The following is a 17,568-nucleotide window of genomic DNA, read 5'->3' as shown; positions in this document are numbered from 1 at the left end:
GGAAATGAGTTTTTCATTGATTTTAACTGTGTTGGAGTTTCCTTCTTAAGGAAATGCTGTGAGGAGGCAGTTTCTGCTCTTGAAAATACTAATTTGATTCTCTAAACGTGTGTGCTGATGGTGCTGGCTTTTCTTGCGCGGTGACTGAATTCTCAGAGGCAGGCCGGGGTTTCACGCCTGGGGCAGCAGCGGCCTCTGCCTTGGGGCGCCTCCCGTCTCCGGCCCTGCCTCGGTCCAGCTCACTCGCCGAGAGAAAGTACAAACATGAATAGCTCACTCACTCATGCACTCTGGGGTTGTTTTTCACACGGGTGATTTTTTTTCACGGCTGTTACTATTATGAGAAGAAAGGCAACTCAGGCATTGTTTCATATTCACTCATCTATGTGGGTGACATTTGAGTTTTGGCTCATTTCTTCATCTCTTATGTGCAGAGAAGGGTTTTTCAGTAAACAGTTCCATTACTTAGCTGTTCTTGTAACTCTGAAAACCCAGCTGAACTATAATTAAACTTTGACCTGGTGACTGGGCAAGCAGGGCTGTGATTCTTTTGTTTTATTCTGTTGTTGACCCATAGTTGATGTATCTAATAGAATCTTCAGAGAAAAGAGATCTGAGTACTGAAATAAGAATTAAAAAGAAACTCTTTTAAGCTTTTTGAAAAATAAGGTTTTGGCGTTGAAAAATGGCATCAGAGACCTACACTGACAGTTGTTGTTGAGTTACTAAGTCTTGTCTTACTCTTTGTGGCCCCATGGGCTGTAGCCTACCAGGCTCCTCTGTCCATGGGATTTTTCAGGCAAGAATATTGAACTGGGTGGCCATTTCCTTCTCCAGGGGATCTTTCTGACTGAGGGATCAAACCCGTCTCCTTTGGCAGATGGATTGTTTACCACTGAGCCACCACGGAAGCCCTGTACTTATTGTTTCTCTCAGTTTATTTCCAAATGCTTCTTAAATTCTCTCTTCCCAAGGGAAATTATTCTCTTCTCCATTCAGAGAGTTTTCTGTGTTCATCACTAAATAGCACTAGGTGCAGAGTAGGTGCTCAGTGGATACCCACCGACATGGCCACGTGTGTGTGTGAGAGAGAGTGAGTGTGAGTGTGTGATTTTTCTCATTTCCAACGCCTGATGACCTTTCTGTGAAACAGGTGTTTGAGACGGACATCTCGAAGCAGTTACAGGCTTATGAAGTTGAGTACCACGTGCTGCAGGAAGAGCTGATTGATCCTTCTCCGCTCAGTGAGAACCAAAGAATGGACAAACTCGAGAAGGCCAACAGCAGCTTACGCAAGCAGAACCTTGACCTCCTTGAGCAGCTGCAGGTAGGGCGCATCTCCAAGGCCGCCACCTGCACCTGAGCGTGTGGTGGTTCATTAACTCGCCAGAGGCCCCGCAGGCCGAGTTTCCCACCGCTGTAGGCCCTTTCTGCTGTTTGTAGTTGGGATCAAAGGTAGCCCAGGAGAGCGGTTCCTGTTTGTTAGGGAGCAGGCAGATTATCCTTTGCTAAGGTCGGACTGTCCTGGAACTTTCTGAGAGACTGTTTCTGCACTTACCCTTTCAGGAGATGTGCCAAGAACTGAGCTTGGGTCCACGGTGCTCTCTGGTACTATTAACCAAACGCCAGCCATTGTGCTTTGAGTAATGATGGGAGAATCAAAGGCAGGAGCTTTCAGGAGCACAACCAGCTAGGTCCTCAGAGTGACATCCAGTGAGGAGTAACAGAATAAACCAGAGCTGTGATCGTAACTGTGAGTCCTTGGAGCAAATACAAAGGTTAGGCTCACGAAGGGCGCAGTTCTCCCCCCTGGAAGTTTCCATCTTGGCCTGCGTAAATGTGGGTGGGGATATACCCGCATCGCGGGTGCCGGAGGGCCCAAGGGAGTGAGCGCGGAGGTTCAGAGCGGAGCCCCAGGTCGTGCCAGCGTCAGTGTCACCCACCGTCACCCGCCTGCTCCGATCGCCTCGTTTGTGTGACGAGGACAGAAAGTTACCTCTCTGCACCCCACGCCGCCTCCACCGACCGGATGGAGCAGAGTAACCGGACCGTCTGCTTGTTAAGTGTCATGATCAGGGGTGCAGCTATTGTTACAGAAATGTGTATGTTGGCGGGGGTGGGGTTTAAAAATTACTTTTGAGCTGCTGTGGAGAAAAATTTGTATTATTTTCAAAATATATATTCTGTGGTGTTCTAGGCTATCCTTAGAATAAGCTTTCCATCCTGATCTAAGCCTCTTATTTTTCTGCCTGAAAAGTTGCTGCTTTGCAGATGCAAACTTGGCAGTGTTGGGAGAAAGGCCAGAATTTGGGAGCTTAATCAGTCAACCATTGTCTAAAATGTCCTCTTCCCAGCAGGGATTTTACACCAGTATAACCCAGTAGATAGTTACTGTAGAGGAATAAAGAAAAGGCTTTGCCTACTCAGTCCTGACTCCCGGCCGCATTCTCAAAGTCAGCTGCATGTTCCCCTAAGATGGAGATATCCTAACTCTGAAAATGACCATGTCTGGGTATGATTTCTCCAGGGGGATCTCAGCTGTAATCTGAAGGGGAGGTGCCAGGGGACAAAGAACCTTGTCTTGCATGTAAGGATCTGCAGTGTAGGTAGGAATTTTAAATCCTTGCAGACAAACAGTCGGTCCCTGAACTACAGCAGAGTGGAAAGCTCAGATCTCCGTTAGAAGCATTTGTCTTGTTAAAATAGCACTCCAATAGAAGGTTGATTTTACTAGGCTGATACCCACGTGGGTTTGTGGTGAAAAGGGGAGGTAATTTGGTGCTGCTTCTGTGATCCTGTACCCCTCTTGTGAGGAAAGGAGTTGTGAAAAGCTGCTCCAACCTCTACAGCCCTCCAGAAAGGCATCAGGCAGTAATTGGTAACAACAGATGTTCAGAGAGTTGTGCTAGGGATTACGGCATGTCAGTTTGGGGGGGCCTGAGTGTAGTCTTCTCTTTACCCTCTGAGTCACATGGAATTACTATCTTTCAGCCAGACCACATAAGTTATGAGGCTCTCTTCCCTTTTTTCTTATTCTTTTTTAAAACAATTTTCAGAGCCCAGGGATAGGTGTTCAGTACGGTACTTAATTTTCCAACATAAATCTTTGGTTTTTTCTCCAAACTATCAGAATTGACCTGTGTCTTGACTCTGTTCCATTCATACAGTTGGACATACCAAAGCCCCATGTATTTTCTTGTTGAACACTGAAGATTGTCCTCTGGCAGCTGGAGACTGAACTGTCTAACCTCTTTTGTCCGGCAGCACGCATGAGACAATTGCATAGACACGTCTGATACTACCATATAAGGCGTGTGCGTTTTTCATAATAATCATTGAGTCACTGGTGTCTGTGAGCTGGGTGCTTATGGGAGGGTGAGAGCGCTTCGGTCTGATTGAGCAGGAGACCTGACTTTCATGCCCAACAGTCAATGAGCATGCAGACCGGCTCACTGCCAAGCTGGCCGGTGCCCCTGGGAGTGCCATGGCCTCGGAAGGAGTGGTCCCTGGAGGAGATAAGGTGGGACCAGCTGTAGGCCTTGGCCGCGGCAGGAGTGTGGGGGTCTGAGAGGGCTGCTCAGACTTACCCACTGAGTCTGACTACCCCCTGCCTGGTCACTGACAGACCTAGGGTCTCAGGCCTTTCTTCTTTCTGTTTTGAGTGTTCCAGTGTCGCAGCCAGAGCTCAACTTTGAGTCATAAATTGTCTGTCTGGCACCGGTGTTACCTTGCTCAAAAAACTGTTGCCCTTATTTTGAAAATGAGGGGAAAAAACACCATTTAGTCTATGGGGACACAAAGAGGGCTGGGCGGATGAATGAGCCAGAGCAGTGCCTTGCAGACTCTGGGCCTGAACACCCGGGGATGCAGCGGACAGCTGGAGCCAATTCTGTGGTTGCCTGGGAAGCCTGTCCGAGAGGACTCGGAAGAGGAGAAGGGTCCGTTGCTAGAGAGCAGCTCCTGGAAGGGCTGCCAGACACTGCCTAAGTGTTGAGGATCCAGACTGGGGCAGTGGGGGCAGTACTGGTGTCTGGTCAGTGAGGCCACACACGCGACCCTCTTAGCAGAGCTCGGTCCCCTGAGCGCTCCACACGTCCTGGGGGAAATGCCGGTTCTTGGTGCTGGAGGGAAAACAAAACAGCTGTCAGGTTAGAGAGCGGTTCTTGCGCGGGCCTTCGCGTAGAAACCATCTTGGTGGTCCGCCTAAAACCAGCTTGTGCCTGTAGCTGCGTGTGTTTGTCAGAGCAGCAGACGGTGCTGCGGTAACAGCGCTCTGGATCCCAGGGCTCAGCCCTGTGCACTCAGCACCTTGTGTCCATCACGCGGTCTTGGACCATTTCTCAGCCGTCTCTAGAGGCAACTCGGGGACCAGGCTCCCTCCGCACTGGGAAGCCACCATCTCCACATGTGGCGTCCAGAGTAGCCACACAGAGGAAAAAGATGTCGGAGGGTCTCCGGATGGCCCGGCCCACCCTTGAGGGAGCCTGGGAAATGGAGTCTTTTGTGCCAGATGTGATAATAAGTGCGGAGAGGTGTGTCTCTGCCAGAGTTAGGCTCCAGAGTGACCCCCAAGGCTGGACGGCGGAGCGCACAGTGGATCTCCCACCGTCTCCCAGGCAGTTACATTCACATGTCTTCTTTTATTCTCCAGGTCGCCAATGGAAGGATCCAGAGCCTGGAAGCCACCGTTGAGAAGCTCCTGACTAACGAGAGCAAGCTGAAACAGGCGACCTTGGCCTTGGAGCTGGAGAGGTCAGCGCTGCTGCAGACGGTGGAGCAGCTCCAGAGGCAGATGGCGGAACTGAGCAGCCGGGAGTCTGACCCCACACTGCCCGAGCCCTCGGTTGACTGATGGCCTGGGGCCCAGCTCCTGCCAGCCCACAGCTCCAGAACAGGTGTGGCCACCGCCCTGACACTGTCCAGGCCTTAACTGAGAGAGACGAACATGCCGGAGGAGAACGGAGAACGAAGCGTGCTTCTCAGGGAGGAGACTGGCGTGCCAGCACACAGATTCTTCTGAACTGACTCCCAGTGCAGGGGACGGACGTCCCAGTGTTTTTGTTTTTATTTAGGTTTAATTCTTCCCTTTTCCAGTCCTGATTACTGTATTCAGTAGATTAGATGGCATGGATGCGAATAAATGCACCTTTATGTTTCTTTGTTGCTTTCTTTTTCAGCATCACTGTGTCTGTAAAGGGCATTTGTTAGTTCTCTGGTATTTCGCAAGCTGATGAGGCTGGAGGTATGCTTCCTCTGGCAAAGATGTGTCCATTGTTCTTCCAAGAGGGTTTGCATGACTTACACCCTCAGCATCACCAGCGGGGTGCAGTTGGCCCGTGACCATTCTTGTTGGGGAAGCCCCAGATTACCCCTGGGAAAAATCAAAAGTGATCTATTTAAATTTGATATCTTAAATTTGGTCACCATGCTTGATATTTAATGAAGTTTGTCTTTGAAGAATAGTTTTCATATGTTTTTGCTTAGCCCTTAAGTATTGATCACATTCACTGTAGACACATGTTTTTATGGGAAAATCACGTTTTTAGACTGTACCAGGTCTGGCTAGCGTGTGACTGACAGCTGTAGATTTTGGAGTGTTTATTGTTTCGCTGTGGTGTCGCGTATCCACACTATAGAGGCATGTATTTATGTTGTGCCATCATGTGATGTGAGCAGCCTTATGTCCCTTCGAGCCTCCACCCCTTGGGAATCGGATTCCTTGCTGGAGTTGCCCAGCGTGTCAGGACTTTCAAGGGCCCCAGACATTCTGGGGTTTTAAAGTCTTCAGACTTTCAGCCTGAAATTGCGTCAAACGTGCAGTGGCTGAGAGCAGGTTTTCACGGTAGGACGTGCGATTTGAGTGTAACTCACAGCCCAGTGACCCACTCCCTCAGGACGAGGAGAACCAGTGCCTTCAGCCGTCAAAAGGCCGCTGCCTGATGTCCTCTGGTCGCCCCCCGAGGCCCTTCCTCATGACACGCTAGAGCGGGCGGTGGACTAGAGAGGGGACGTGTAGGCAAGTTCACGTCTCAACAGCAGAACCGTTTTCTAGTCTTTATCATCACAACCACTTCTGTCCCACAGGAGTTCTTTGACACCCTCTGTGGCGGGTGTGTCTTTCAAGCCTGAGGTGAAAGGAAGGGTTTTTATACCTGGAGTCTTTCTGGATCTTTCCAGATGTTTCCAAGGGAGGCACGCGTGCCTGGTGCCTACACAGTTGGTTGACCCCAGGGGCTCTCTACCATTGCGCGTGTCATAAACCACGATGACAAGCCTATAGCCTTTATTATGAATTGTTCCACCAGCTGTAATTTAGCGGAGTTAACATGTGAGGTCTTCTTCCCACATACTTTACTGTCTGAATGTTTAATAATGTTGAATTTTGGACATCTTATTACCATTACTCAAAAACATCGACTCTGCATTAAATAAGATACAAAGCAATAAAACAAATAATTCATACTCGTACTTCTATGCTGCCTTTTTTTTTTTTTTTTTTTGAAAAACATGTTGGGTTTTTGCTTTTTAGCAAAAAGCTGAAGGACCACCCCCAGTGGCACTAGTGGTGAAGAAACTGCCTACCAGTGCAGGAGACATAAGAGGTGTGGGTTCAATCCCTGGGTCAGGAAGATCCCCTGGAGGAGGGCATGGCAACCCACTCCAGGATTCTTGCTTGGAAAATCCCAGGGACAGAGGAGCATAGCGGGCTATGGTGCACAGGGTTGCAAAGACTTGGCCATGAATGAAGTGACTTAGCACGTGTGTGAACGCCTGTGGGTCAGAGTGTGGCTGTTCCCGGGCCAGCAGTGAGTTCTCTGAGGGCCTGGCGTTTTGTCTTTCAAGTGTGGCTCCCCAAGTGTGACATCTCCCCTCTGCCTGCTTAGTAGGGCTGCTCAGACCAGACGCATCCGTGGTACGTGCCAATGGTAACAGCCAGTGCTGTTATGAGATGGCGCTGGGTGGGGAGGACAGTGGGCACGGGCCTGTGTTTGCAGGTTGGACAGTCAGCCCGTGTCTTAGCTGGGGACGGATAAAGTCATCGTTCACAACATTGCCTGAGGATTCACAGAGGCGAGTTTTTAAACTAAGAAAGTTTCCTGTTGGGTTTTTCCCCCACACACAACTATATGCACACACACGTGTGCACTTGTAGGTTGTCTGTCTGTTGATAAAATTTATACCCTCTCAGATGGAAGACCTTGAATCGCCAGGAAGCATCCTGTAACACAAAACACGTAGATTCAATGCACAGCACTCAGCTGGGGGCCCTGTGAGGAGTTACACGGAGATAGAACAGCAGTGTCCATTAGGGATCTGTGTTTGCTTTGGGTGGTGAATTGGGGGGGAAAAGATCGCTCTGAGGGCTGTAGGATGCAGGAGTTGCTACCAGAATAAGAGAAAATGCTACTGTGTGAGAAGCTGCAGAGGGGAAGGTGCAGAAGGAGGTGCGCAGGTCGTGAGAACCCCGTGGTGGCCCTTCTGGGAGGCAGAACGCGTGTAGGTGCGGACATAGGCCTGGGCGGGGTCGCGGGGCTCCGGGAGCCGCTGTGGCCTCCGCGTAGTGACCACCTCCGCGTCTGCAGCCAGCGTCTGGTAGTGGGAGCGGAGCCAGCCTCGGGAACTGCTCAAGGTCAACATGGAAGAAGAGCCGGAGGTGGAGCCAGAGGAGGAGAACGAGGACAAACGGACCCACCGACGCCTCGGGCCTGTCCGTCACCGTAGGTGACCGACGCCCTGCAGAGAAAAGCGGCCCTGGCTTCACTTTACCTTCCAAAAATCACCCAAGCCTGTCTTTGAGTCAATTCTGATTTAGAACCGTGAGGCAAGGGGACACAGGGAAATGTACCTGGTTTAACCAAGCTGATGTAATACAAACCAGGACAATTAATTTTGGAACCTGCCTAGCCCGAATGAGTGTGCATGTGTGAGTCATTCGACGGAGGCCCCCCAGCTAAGTATATATGATTCGGGATCCACAGGGTTAGGATTCATAGACTGGTTTTGACTTTGTCACTGATGATACAACATTGAAGACTTGAAAACTGCAGGAACCGCAGCTGACATGTCGGACCACCCCAGCCTTCCATCTCCTTTCCTCTAGCATTGTTGTGCCATGGACTCAGTCTTGTCTGATTCTTTGAGACCCCATGGACTGTAGCCCATCAGGCTCCTCTGTCCATGAGGATTCTCCAGGCAAGAATACTGGACCGAGTTGCCGTTTCCTCCTCCAGGGGACCTTCGCCACCCAGGGATCAAATCTTCCTCTCCTGCCTTGGAAGGCGGATTCTTGACCTGCTGAGCCACAGGGGAAGCCCCTCTATGAAACTTCCCTCTATCAAGTATGACCAAACATTGTACAGGTTAAGATCCAGAAACTTGCTATGTAAAAATAATTTACCGGCCACATTGTGTTAAATGGAAACTGCTTTTTAAGGGTTTGGGATAGCTCAAAATATCTCAGATTGGAGGGAACCTTCTGTTTCATACTGGAAAATCATTTTCTATCTCATTTTACAGAGGGAAAAACTGAGGAGAAGAGAACTTCAGCTAATGGTTACCTGCAGGGTCAGGGGGATCCTCAGTCTCCTGACCAACTAGTTAATAATCCACATCACCCAGCTTTAATTCCAGTGAGTTCTGCAAATCACTTCTGATGGCATTCAAGTTCAAGGCAAGGCAAGGTGTGCTTCACTTTCCAGAAGGGTGATCTGTATAGTAAGGAGCCCAACTCAAGTTCTCTCCTGAGATGTGGAATCTCCAGGGGCCTTAATTTGTCCTGAGTTAAAACCATAGGGGAAGACTTCCCAATGGTCCAGTGGTTGAGAATCCGTCTGCCAATGCAGGAGACACGTGTTCCATCTCTGATCCAGAAGGATCCCATGAGCCTTGGAGCAGCTGGGACCTGTGTGCCTCAACTACTGAGCCTGTATGCCACAATGACTGAAGCCCGCGCACCTGGAGCCTGTGACCGCAACAAGAGAAGCCATTCTCAAACCACAACTAGAGACGCATTGAAGAACCATTGCAGCCAAAAATAAATAAATAATTAACCCTCCCCCCGCCCAAAAAAAACAGAGGCACTCCCCAGTCTGTCTATGTGTGGCAGAGAAATGCTACTGCAACAGGTTTCAATTAATTGGGTCCAACCTTTGTTCTTGACAGTCATTTCTTTTTTTACTTTAGACTTCTAAAACCCTTGCATTGCCATGTTAAAAAAAAAAAAAAAGATCACAGAATTGCATTTGGTTTTTAAGAAGTGAAACTTCCCAGTAGGTAAAGTTTTTTGTTGCCATCTTTAGAAATGATCAGAATGATTAGGGATCTATTAAGAGCTGGGGTATGGAGCAGCCACAGCAGTTATTAATTAAAACTGATAACAAAAGATGAAAAAGCATGTTCTTAGTACTTAGGCTTCATAGATTAACTGCCTTCATATCTCCAAAGTGAATAATCAACTGTTTTGGTTGTAAACCCTTATTAGCAAGTTGTTTGAATTTATATCATTATGTGAATATTTATTTTAAAGTTTCACTAAATTATAAGATAGAAGTTTTAAATGAGGTGAAACAAAATAATTTAAAAATACTAACGATTAAAAAGTTGATATCCAGTGTCTTTAAGGAGAACAATAAACACTTCATTTTAAATATTGCTTTAAGACTGTGACACAGTAATTCCGATGTCAGTTTCCAAGTTCTGCCTAGTATGGTTGGTTTGAGTCCACTGCCATGGCTGAAAAGAGGATGGCTTCCAACCTCTAAATGGAGAAAGGGGATTGCTGGTCACATTAAGTCAGGCTGTTCATTAGTTCACGTGTGCTCACCAGTTATGCAAGGGCTTTTTGTGGAAACCTGGCTAGTAAATTTTCATCTTTCTCCAAGGCAGATTAATGTGAGCTAATCAAAATGTGTTAGACTTTTATATTTTTAATCAAGGACTAAAAGGTACTCAAACTCTTCATTTGGAAAGCTTTGAACAAGTTATAAAAGCATTTCCAAGATCGTTTGAGTAAACGTTCACATGGTTTTGGGTTAAGAGATGGCCAGTAACACGCCAAATGTCCTTTGCTGACAAAGCCGTTTCCATGGCACATCTCAGTAGTCTTTCCTGGGCTCTCCCTTTCAGAGCCCAGCGCTCTCAGTAGTGGGGCGGTGGGAGTGGAGGGGGCACTGGCGTGGGGGTCTTCCTTGTCCATGTGGCTGCCTGCCCCCCGCCCCTGCCCCTCTCTGCCCCTTTCCTGCTGTCCTTCAGGGGCCCGAGGGGTGTAGGTTGTGCAGGGCAGAGAGGAGCTTCACGTGTGTGTGGAACCTTGGCTTAGCCTGGACAGCTGCCAGGGCCCCAGGGACACGGGCCTGCAGCATTCTTTCTCCCCGTCAGATTCACCTGCTGCTCCTCACTCTCCGGGCCACGTCTTCCTGCTATTGTTTTCATCTCATTCGTTATTTGGGTCTGTGATTTGGGTGCCTTCTTTCTGCTGTTCTGGATACTGGTTCTTCCTAAACCTCTAATCATATTCCTCATGTCTTCCAGCTACATGTAGGAACAGCTGACGCTCTGGCTTTGGTTCTCAGCCCCTGCAGGGTGGTCCTGGGGCACCGTCTTAAGGGAATCGGTTCAGATGGTGGAGCCTCGCCCGAGGGAAGTGGAGGGAAGTGTGCGTGGCAGTTGAGGGAGGGGGCAGGTTGATGTGTATGGCAATGTTCTGCCCACCTCAGCTCTTCCTGTTCTTTCCACTGAGGATTCCGTGATCCATTTTCCTTCCTCTGAGGCGCATGGCAATCACCTTTCCTCCTAAACTTCATGTGCTCTAATCAGCGATTCATGTCGATTATCAGAAATGATAAAGTGAGTTTTTCCTTCGGGATGCCTCTCCTTCATCCTTTCTGTTTTTGTGATCACTCCTAGTATCAGAAGTGCCCCACTCTCTTCTCATGATGTAGACTGGGTCCCACGTGCCCCTCAGAGCCTGACTCCACAGTCACTGATGTCCACCTGTTTGGCTGTTTTCACTCTTTTCTCAGGTGGTTACGGTGCCCCTACTATGAACCAAACCCTGATCCAGGCCCCGAGACCACAAGGGAAGTCCTGCCGCCCTTCTGGATAGCAGAATAGGGAATGTTTACTGACTGAAATAAGCAAACGAAAATTCATCATGCGATGAGGACTGTCAGAGAAGGCTCAGCTGAGGAGCCAGCACTCAAGGTGGGATCTGAAGGATAAGGAACCAGCTAGAGAGGGGTTAGGTGGCTTAATGTTAGAAGATGACAGAGTACTTTCCAAATCATGCATGATTCTATCCTAACCATCAGTCTCATGTCAACAGATCTCTTTTCAAAAACCCCAGCGCTCTTAACACCGTGTCTTTTTCAGATGGCAAGAAAACACTGATATCTTTCAAGATACAACCCCCATTACTGTATAGTCTCATACGGGTAAGTGATAAATGATGGGTCTCATCACTGATGGGTTCACCTGACACGAGGGAATCTGCTGTTCTCGACTCCACAGCATCACGCTGCGTGGAGGGATGGGCTGGTGCAGTGGCCCTGCGATGGGCACCTTATCTCCCTGGACGCCGACCTCGCCTGCACCCCGGACAGGCCGCCTGTGGGCACAGCCACGTCGGCTTCAAGCACGGGGAAATCTCTTTCCTTAAAGTCAGGTGTGACTTCATGTACGAGAACCCAAAAGGGAAGGTGAGTCAAGAAACTGTGAAACTCTAAAAGGAAATCCTAACTGCTCCAACTATTATTATTACATTCCGGAGTACTGAGAAAACGTGAGCAAAGACATGCATGGTTATTATTAAATCTTCTTTTGGAGTGAGTGATTAGTGGTGGGACGGGCACAGGAAATGGGAATGAAGAAGTTTTTGAAGGATTATAAAGCAAGCCAAAACTCTGCTCGCTTTTTTATGGGGGAGGAAGTGGATGGTGTGAACTGTGGTTCGCTGAGCCCTGGGACACTCTTTTCTGCGTAGATCATGAGGATGTTTTTGCAGACATTCCTTTAGCCCTCAGTGTCGTCTTTAAGAAGCCCCAGGTTTCCCAGGTACTTCTGAGCAATGTTTGTGTTCAGTGTTGACCGAGCAGTTGATCATGTGCTCCTATTTTGACTTTTCAGAACACTCAAAGCCAAACCGGGGACCCTGCCTTTAGCAAATGCGCAAACGTTTTGTTCTGATCCACAGTTCATTTTCTCTCTCTCTAGTCTGCCTTTATTCCAGTTATTTCTTTCATGCTTCCTCATATCTTTAGCAAACTTCATCATAAAACATTTGAAGAACAAGATGGTGTCTGGCAATTAAAAATGGAAGCAACAGCTAGTGTTTAAAAGCATGAGCCCTGGAGTCAGCGAGAACGGAAACTTGTTTTCACAAATTTGTAAAACAGAAATAACAATAGCTATTTTGTAGGATTGGATGTTTATAAAGAGCACTGAGCACTGTGGCTGAGACAAAGTCTGCAGGCAATAAATGTTAAGTATCATTACACTAGGAGCTTCCCAGGTGGCGCAGTGGTAAAGAATTGGCGCCTGCCAATGCAGGTGATGCAAGAGATGCGGGTTCAATCCCTGGGTCTGGAATAGCCCCTGTAGGAGGAAATGACAACCCACTCCAGTATTCGTGCCTGGAAAATCCCATGGACAGAGGAGCCTGGCTGGCTACAGCCCATGGGGTTGCAAATAGTCGGACACGACTGAGCGACAGCATGAACACACACATCTTTACATCGGGATTATTTAAACTAAATGGATACAATTCTGTGAGCTTGACATCAGCCCCAGACAAAAGCCCTCAACAACTATAAACATATTTAAATTTGATCTTTAAAATGTGTGTGATTCCCTAAAACCATGTCATGTTAGCCCAACATAATTTTATGGTTTTGAAAGAGCAATGATCCAGCTGTAGAAAAACATACATGATGTCAGCAAAGGTTTTGACAACATCCCGCACAAAAGCTTAAATAAAACTACTTGGGCAGGACAGCTCAATCGGGTTGATTTAACAAGTTAAACCTGTAAGACCTCTAGATGGCGATTCTCAGCCCTAGCTGCTGAGAACATTAGAATCATCGGGAGAGATTTTTAAAGTTTTTTTTTGGTTGTTTTTTAACCTTCCCCTGTGATGTTAAAGTTTAATCAGGGTTGAGAACTACCGCTGTAATTATAATAGGTTGAACCTGAAGCAGGGGTTTAATTAACCTGACCTGGATTTTGTCCTTAGCCAGTCCAGTTCACATTTTCATCAGTGACCTGTACAAGGACCTGTAGAAGGGGGCATGCCTCTCACAAGCAAAGGTGCCACACAGCAAACATGATGAATGACAGGACCTTGATGGATGGCGACAAGCAGGACCCATGACCTGATTTGAGCAAAGGGTGTATTTAAATGCCAGGATCTAAGTTAACATGAAGGGCAGTGGTTCCCAAAGAAGAGTGTCGGCAGCATCTGAAAACTTGTTTCAGATGCAAATTCTCCGGATCTACCCCAACCTATTAATTCAGAAACCCAGGAGGGTGGAGCCGATGGTCTTTTTAGCAAGCATCTGAGGAATTCCAAGGGATTCTGACCTGTGCCCAAATTTGAGAACCACTTGCTTGTGGGTGGAGGGGGGAGTCACACTGGAGCAGTATAAAATGGGAGACACTTGAGTTAGCATCCATGGCTGTGAGAGAATCTCATTATCTACAGCACAGTGGATCTACAGTTTTTGTTTTTGACTGCATAGTTCGGTATGAGGGATCTTAATTCCTCAAACAGGGTTGGAACCCGTGCTTTTGCGGTAGAAGTTGGAGTCTTAACCACTGGACCTCGAGAGAAGTCCCTGTGGTTCTATCCTCATTTTCCCACTGCTGTGGAAATCTTCCTTCCTTTGTGGGTCAGGTCACATGTTTATCTCTTCTTTCCACATTCATGCTTTAATGCTGTTCATTGACCATCTGGATAATTCCAGAGGCTGTTAAATAGTGAGAAGTGTTGAATGTAGAGTATGATGATATAATAATGGCTAAACAAAACAAAACCAGCAGTTACCACATGCCAGGCCCTGTTATGAGCCCCTTAGATGACTATTAATTCATTTAGTGAGGAAAGAAATGATTAGGATTTGATGTGTTTGCAGCTACAGAATGATCACCATTATTGGTTGAGTAGCAGCAGTTGAAGGGTTGGTTCGGTTAACTTCCCGTGTTTTTGATAGATCACTGTATGCTTAGTCACTCAGTTGTGTCTGACTCTTGGCAACCTCATGGACTGTAGCCTGCCAGGCGCCTCTGTCTATCAGGATTCTCCAGTCAATAATACTGGAGTGGGTTGCCATGCCGTCCTCTAGGGGATCTTCCCAACCCAGGGACTGAACCCAGGTCTCCCACATTTCAGGCAGATTCTTTACTATCTGAGCCACCGGGGAAGCCCTGATAGATCACTAGGTGTGCTGTATGCCTGGGGACCTTTGGGATAAATAGTAAAATCATTACCAGAATTTAAAATTTCATCCTGTCTTACCTCCCTCCTCCCCATCCCCCAAAAGGGGCAGGGGAGGAGGTGGGGAAGAATCTGCATCAACATTTGGAGGGGACAAGAAAAGGCAAAGAAGCCAGGAGAGGGCCTACAAGGCCAACAAAGGGACAAGGATGGGGAACGTGGTGCAGAGGGCAGAAGACCTCCAAGTCCCCCCGCCTCCAGATCCTGGGGAACTTACAGGTGGTTCATCCCCAAAGTGAGGCATCACCAGAGACCACGACTGCCTGTGGGACTCCTCTCAAGAATGTGCTGCCCCGCGGATGACCCAAAGTTACTGAAAGGAGCGTCCTATCTCAGGGCTCATTTTTCACCTGGGTGGAAGGACCAGCCTGTGTTTCACCGGTAACTAATTTGCCAGTATTTGTTTTACTGTATTTTACCAGTAAAATGCCCAGCATTGGCCACCTTCAACTCTCTTCTGGATGGTGAGGGCTCAGAAGCAGTGTTGGGCAGGTCGGTGCTTCCTGAAGTGTTCTGAGGCATGCCATTTCCAGGATTCGGCTACCTTTAGAGATTAAAAACGTGTTAGCATGCGTTACGGATGCTGAGAAGCCCTGTAGTCAGTGTGATATAGTGATTTATAATAAGACATATGTGTTTGATCTTCAAGCAACGCTAAAACCCTTGGAATTTCCTGTATTGAAGCTGATAAAGATGTTATTTGTTATGTTAATGAGGTGAATTTTGGAGCCCACCTGAGGGGGGCTGGTTGCCAGAGGAACCAAGCGGGAATGAAAGTTAGAACTTTCAGCTGCAAGCCCCTGATTTTCAGGGAGGGGAGAGGGGATGGAGGTTGAATCAATCACCTACGGGCAATGATTTAATCAGTTATGCCTGCATAATGAAGCCTCCACAAAAAACCCGAAAGGATGGGATTCTGAGAGCTTCCAGTTGGTGAGGACGTGGGAACTGAGGGAGAGTGGGGTGCCCGGCGAGGACTGGGAGCCCACTCCCTGTCTCCCTTTCTCTCTTGCCCTGGGCATCTCTTCCAGCTAGTTGTTCCTGCGTCGCATCCTTTAATAATAAGCCAGTCGTCTAGTAAGGAAACTGGCTTCCTGAGTTCTGTGAGCCACTCTACTAAGTTAACAGAACCCAAGGATGCAGTCACGAGAACCTGCAGTCTAGTCAGTCAGAAGTTTGGGTGACAACCTGGACTCGCAGTGGGCATCTGAGCCCTTAACCTGTGGGGTTTGACGCTCTCTCCAGGTGGTGGTAGAAAGGATTTGAACTGTAGGACACCCTGCAGGCGTCCGAGAATTGCTTGGGAAAACCCACACACGCTGGAGTTGGTGTCAAAACTGTGGTGAAGAAACCTAGTTTCCACTCTTTCAGTAGGTAGTCTTTCTAGAACATTTCTTCCCCATTGTCGTAACATCCTATTTAAAAGTGATTAAAGAAGACCATTTAGACGATACAAACTACATTTAACACTTCACAAAGTGGGTGATCTCAAGAAGCTTTTGGAGGATAAAGAATAAACAAGGATGAGACAAATGGGAAATATCTGATTGGCTGAGGTGAAGTTCCCACCCTTGTTCGGGGGTGAGAAGGCCCAGAGTGGGCTTGGCCTTTGGGGACCGGTCGACTGGACACCCTGCATGTCTGGGTCAAGCACAGCATTCTCAGGGATATGAACGTTCTCAAATTTCGGATTGCTAATGGGGCACCCTGAAAGGAGTGACCCCACCTGGGGCCTAGAGATTTATTTCAGCAACACACAGGCTAAAGACCCAAGCACACAATAGAAACATACAAAATAAAAGCAAATCCCTCCAAAACCCCCTCCACACAGCACCCAAAGGTAATCACTTTTATTAGCTTCTTGTCTCTTCTCCCAAGAGTTGATAACACTTGCTACAGGAAATGTGCATGGGAACATTTTGGGTGGTAACCTGTAGGGCGGAGGAAGGGTGTGTGCCACTGGGTTCTAGTGGGTAGAGGTCAGAGCCGCTGCCGAACGCTCCACAGGGCACAGACGGCCCCCACAACAAAGCAGCTTGTGCCCGCAGTTCACCCTTGCCTGTGATGAGAAAGCCTGTGGTGATTTGGAGACCTGAGCGTATCAGAGTCCCCTGGAGGGTGTTTTCAAACACAGATTGCTGAGCCCCACCCCCGAAGTGTCTAATTCAGGAGGTCTGGAGTCGCCTTCCCCCACCATGTGCATTTCTGTAAGTTTCCAGGGGTTGCTGACGTTGCAGGTCTAGGGACCCCACTTTTCAAACCTCTGCCTAGGTCTTCCCTGATCTATGTGGACCAAGTGATACCCTAACACCAGGTCTGGGTTCCACCTGTGAGAAAGGATGAAGGGGAGTGAGGAACACCGCCTGCTCTGTGAGCGCCGAACCGAGACGCAGAAGAACCCGTTTCCAGTTACGGTCCGTTGGTAAGAACTTAATGGTGTGGCCACACTCCATTGCACTAGAGGCTGGAAGATGTGGTCACTAGCAGAGGCCTGCGAGCCCTGCCAAGATGGTGGAGGATTTCATTACTGGAGGAGGTGGAAAGAATGGAGGTCAGGATGGTCTGCAGCTCTACTGAGAGGCCCTCCAGCTCTGGGTCCTCCCTGCTCCTCACCTGCTCCTCCAGACACACCTCTCTGCTCTTCTGGCGGCCAGCCGGCACACTCCCTCCTCAGGGCATTTGCACTCACTACCCGCTCTGCTTTGGAAGCACTGGTTTCTTCTCTCCATTTGAGTTACTCCTCAGGGAGGCCTGCCCTGCCTGACAGGTACCCCCTCTTCCCTGGACCTCCTCCCCCTGACTCTGCTTCTCTGTCCTTGTTACTCAGGGCTCTCGACAGCAGAAGGCGTATTTATTTCCTTCTCCCTTTGCCACAGGAAAGCAAGATTTGTGAGGACAAGGCCTGTCTTCAGATAGATTTGTGCTGAGCCTTTAAGTTCATGAGCTTCTGCAGTGCTCATTAATTTGGAATATTTTCTTTGGGCTTCTTGCACCCGGCGTGGTTGCCAATAGGCCCTGTGGCCCTACCTGACGTTCACGGTTGACCGTTTACCTCTCTAGGGTGGCCTCGTCTCTCTGGA

At 48.4% G+C, this 17,568-nt stretch overlaps 1 protein-coding gene across 6 annotated transcripts in view; it reads left to right on the top strand.

Moving 5' to 3' along the window:
• The window catches only part of TBC1D1 (TBC1 domain family member 1), a 226,065-nt gene extending 219,597 nt beyond the window's left edge, over window positions 1-6,468 (top strand). For all 6 annotated transcript variants that reach the window (XM_043438111.1, XM_043438110.1, XM_043438109.1 and 3 more), the window contains 2 exons: window positions 1,154-1,327; window positions 4,652-6,468. In XM_043438111.1, the coding sequence (XP_043294046.1) occupies window positions 1,154-1,327; window positions 4,652-4,852 (375 nt within the window). In that variant the 3' untranslated portion in view covers window positions 4,853-6,468. The remainder of the gene's footprint in view (window positions 1-1,153; window positions 1,328-4,651) is intronic.
• The last annotated feature ends 11,100 nt before the right edge of the window (window positions 6,469-17,568 follow it).

Source organism: Cervus canadensis, chromosome 19 (assembly GCF_019320065.1).
Source record: "Cervus canadensis isolate Bull #8, Minnesota chromosome 19, ASM1932006v1, whole genome shotgun sequence".
NCBI lineage: Eukaryota > Metazoa > Chordata > Mammalia > Artiodactyla > Cervidae > Cervus > Cervus canadensis.
This window is presented reverse-complemented; position numbering and strand designations above follow the sequence as displayed.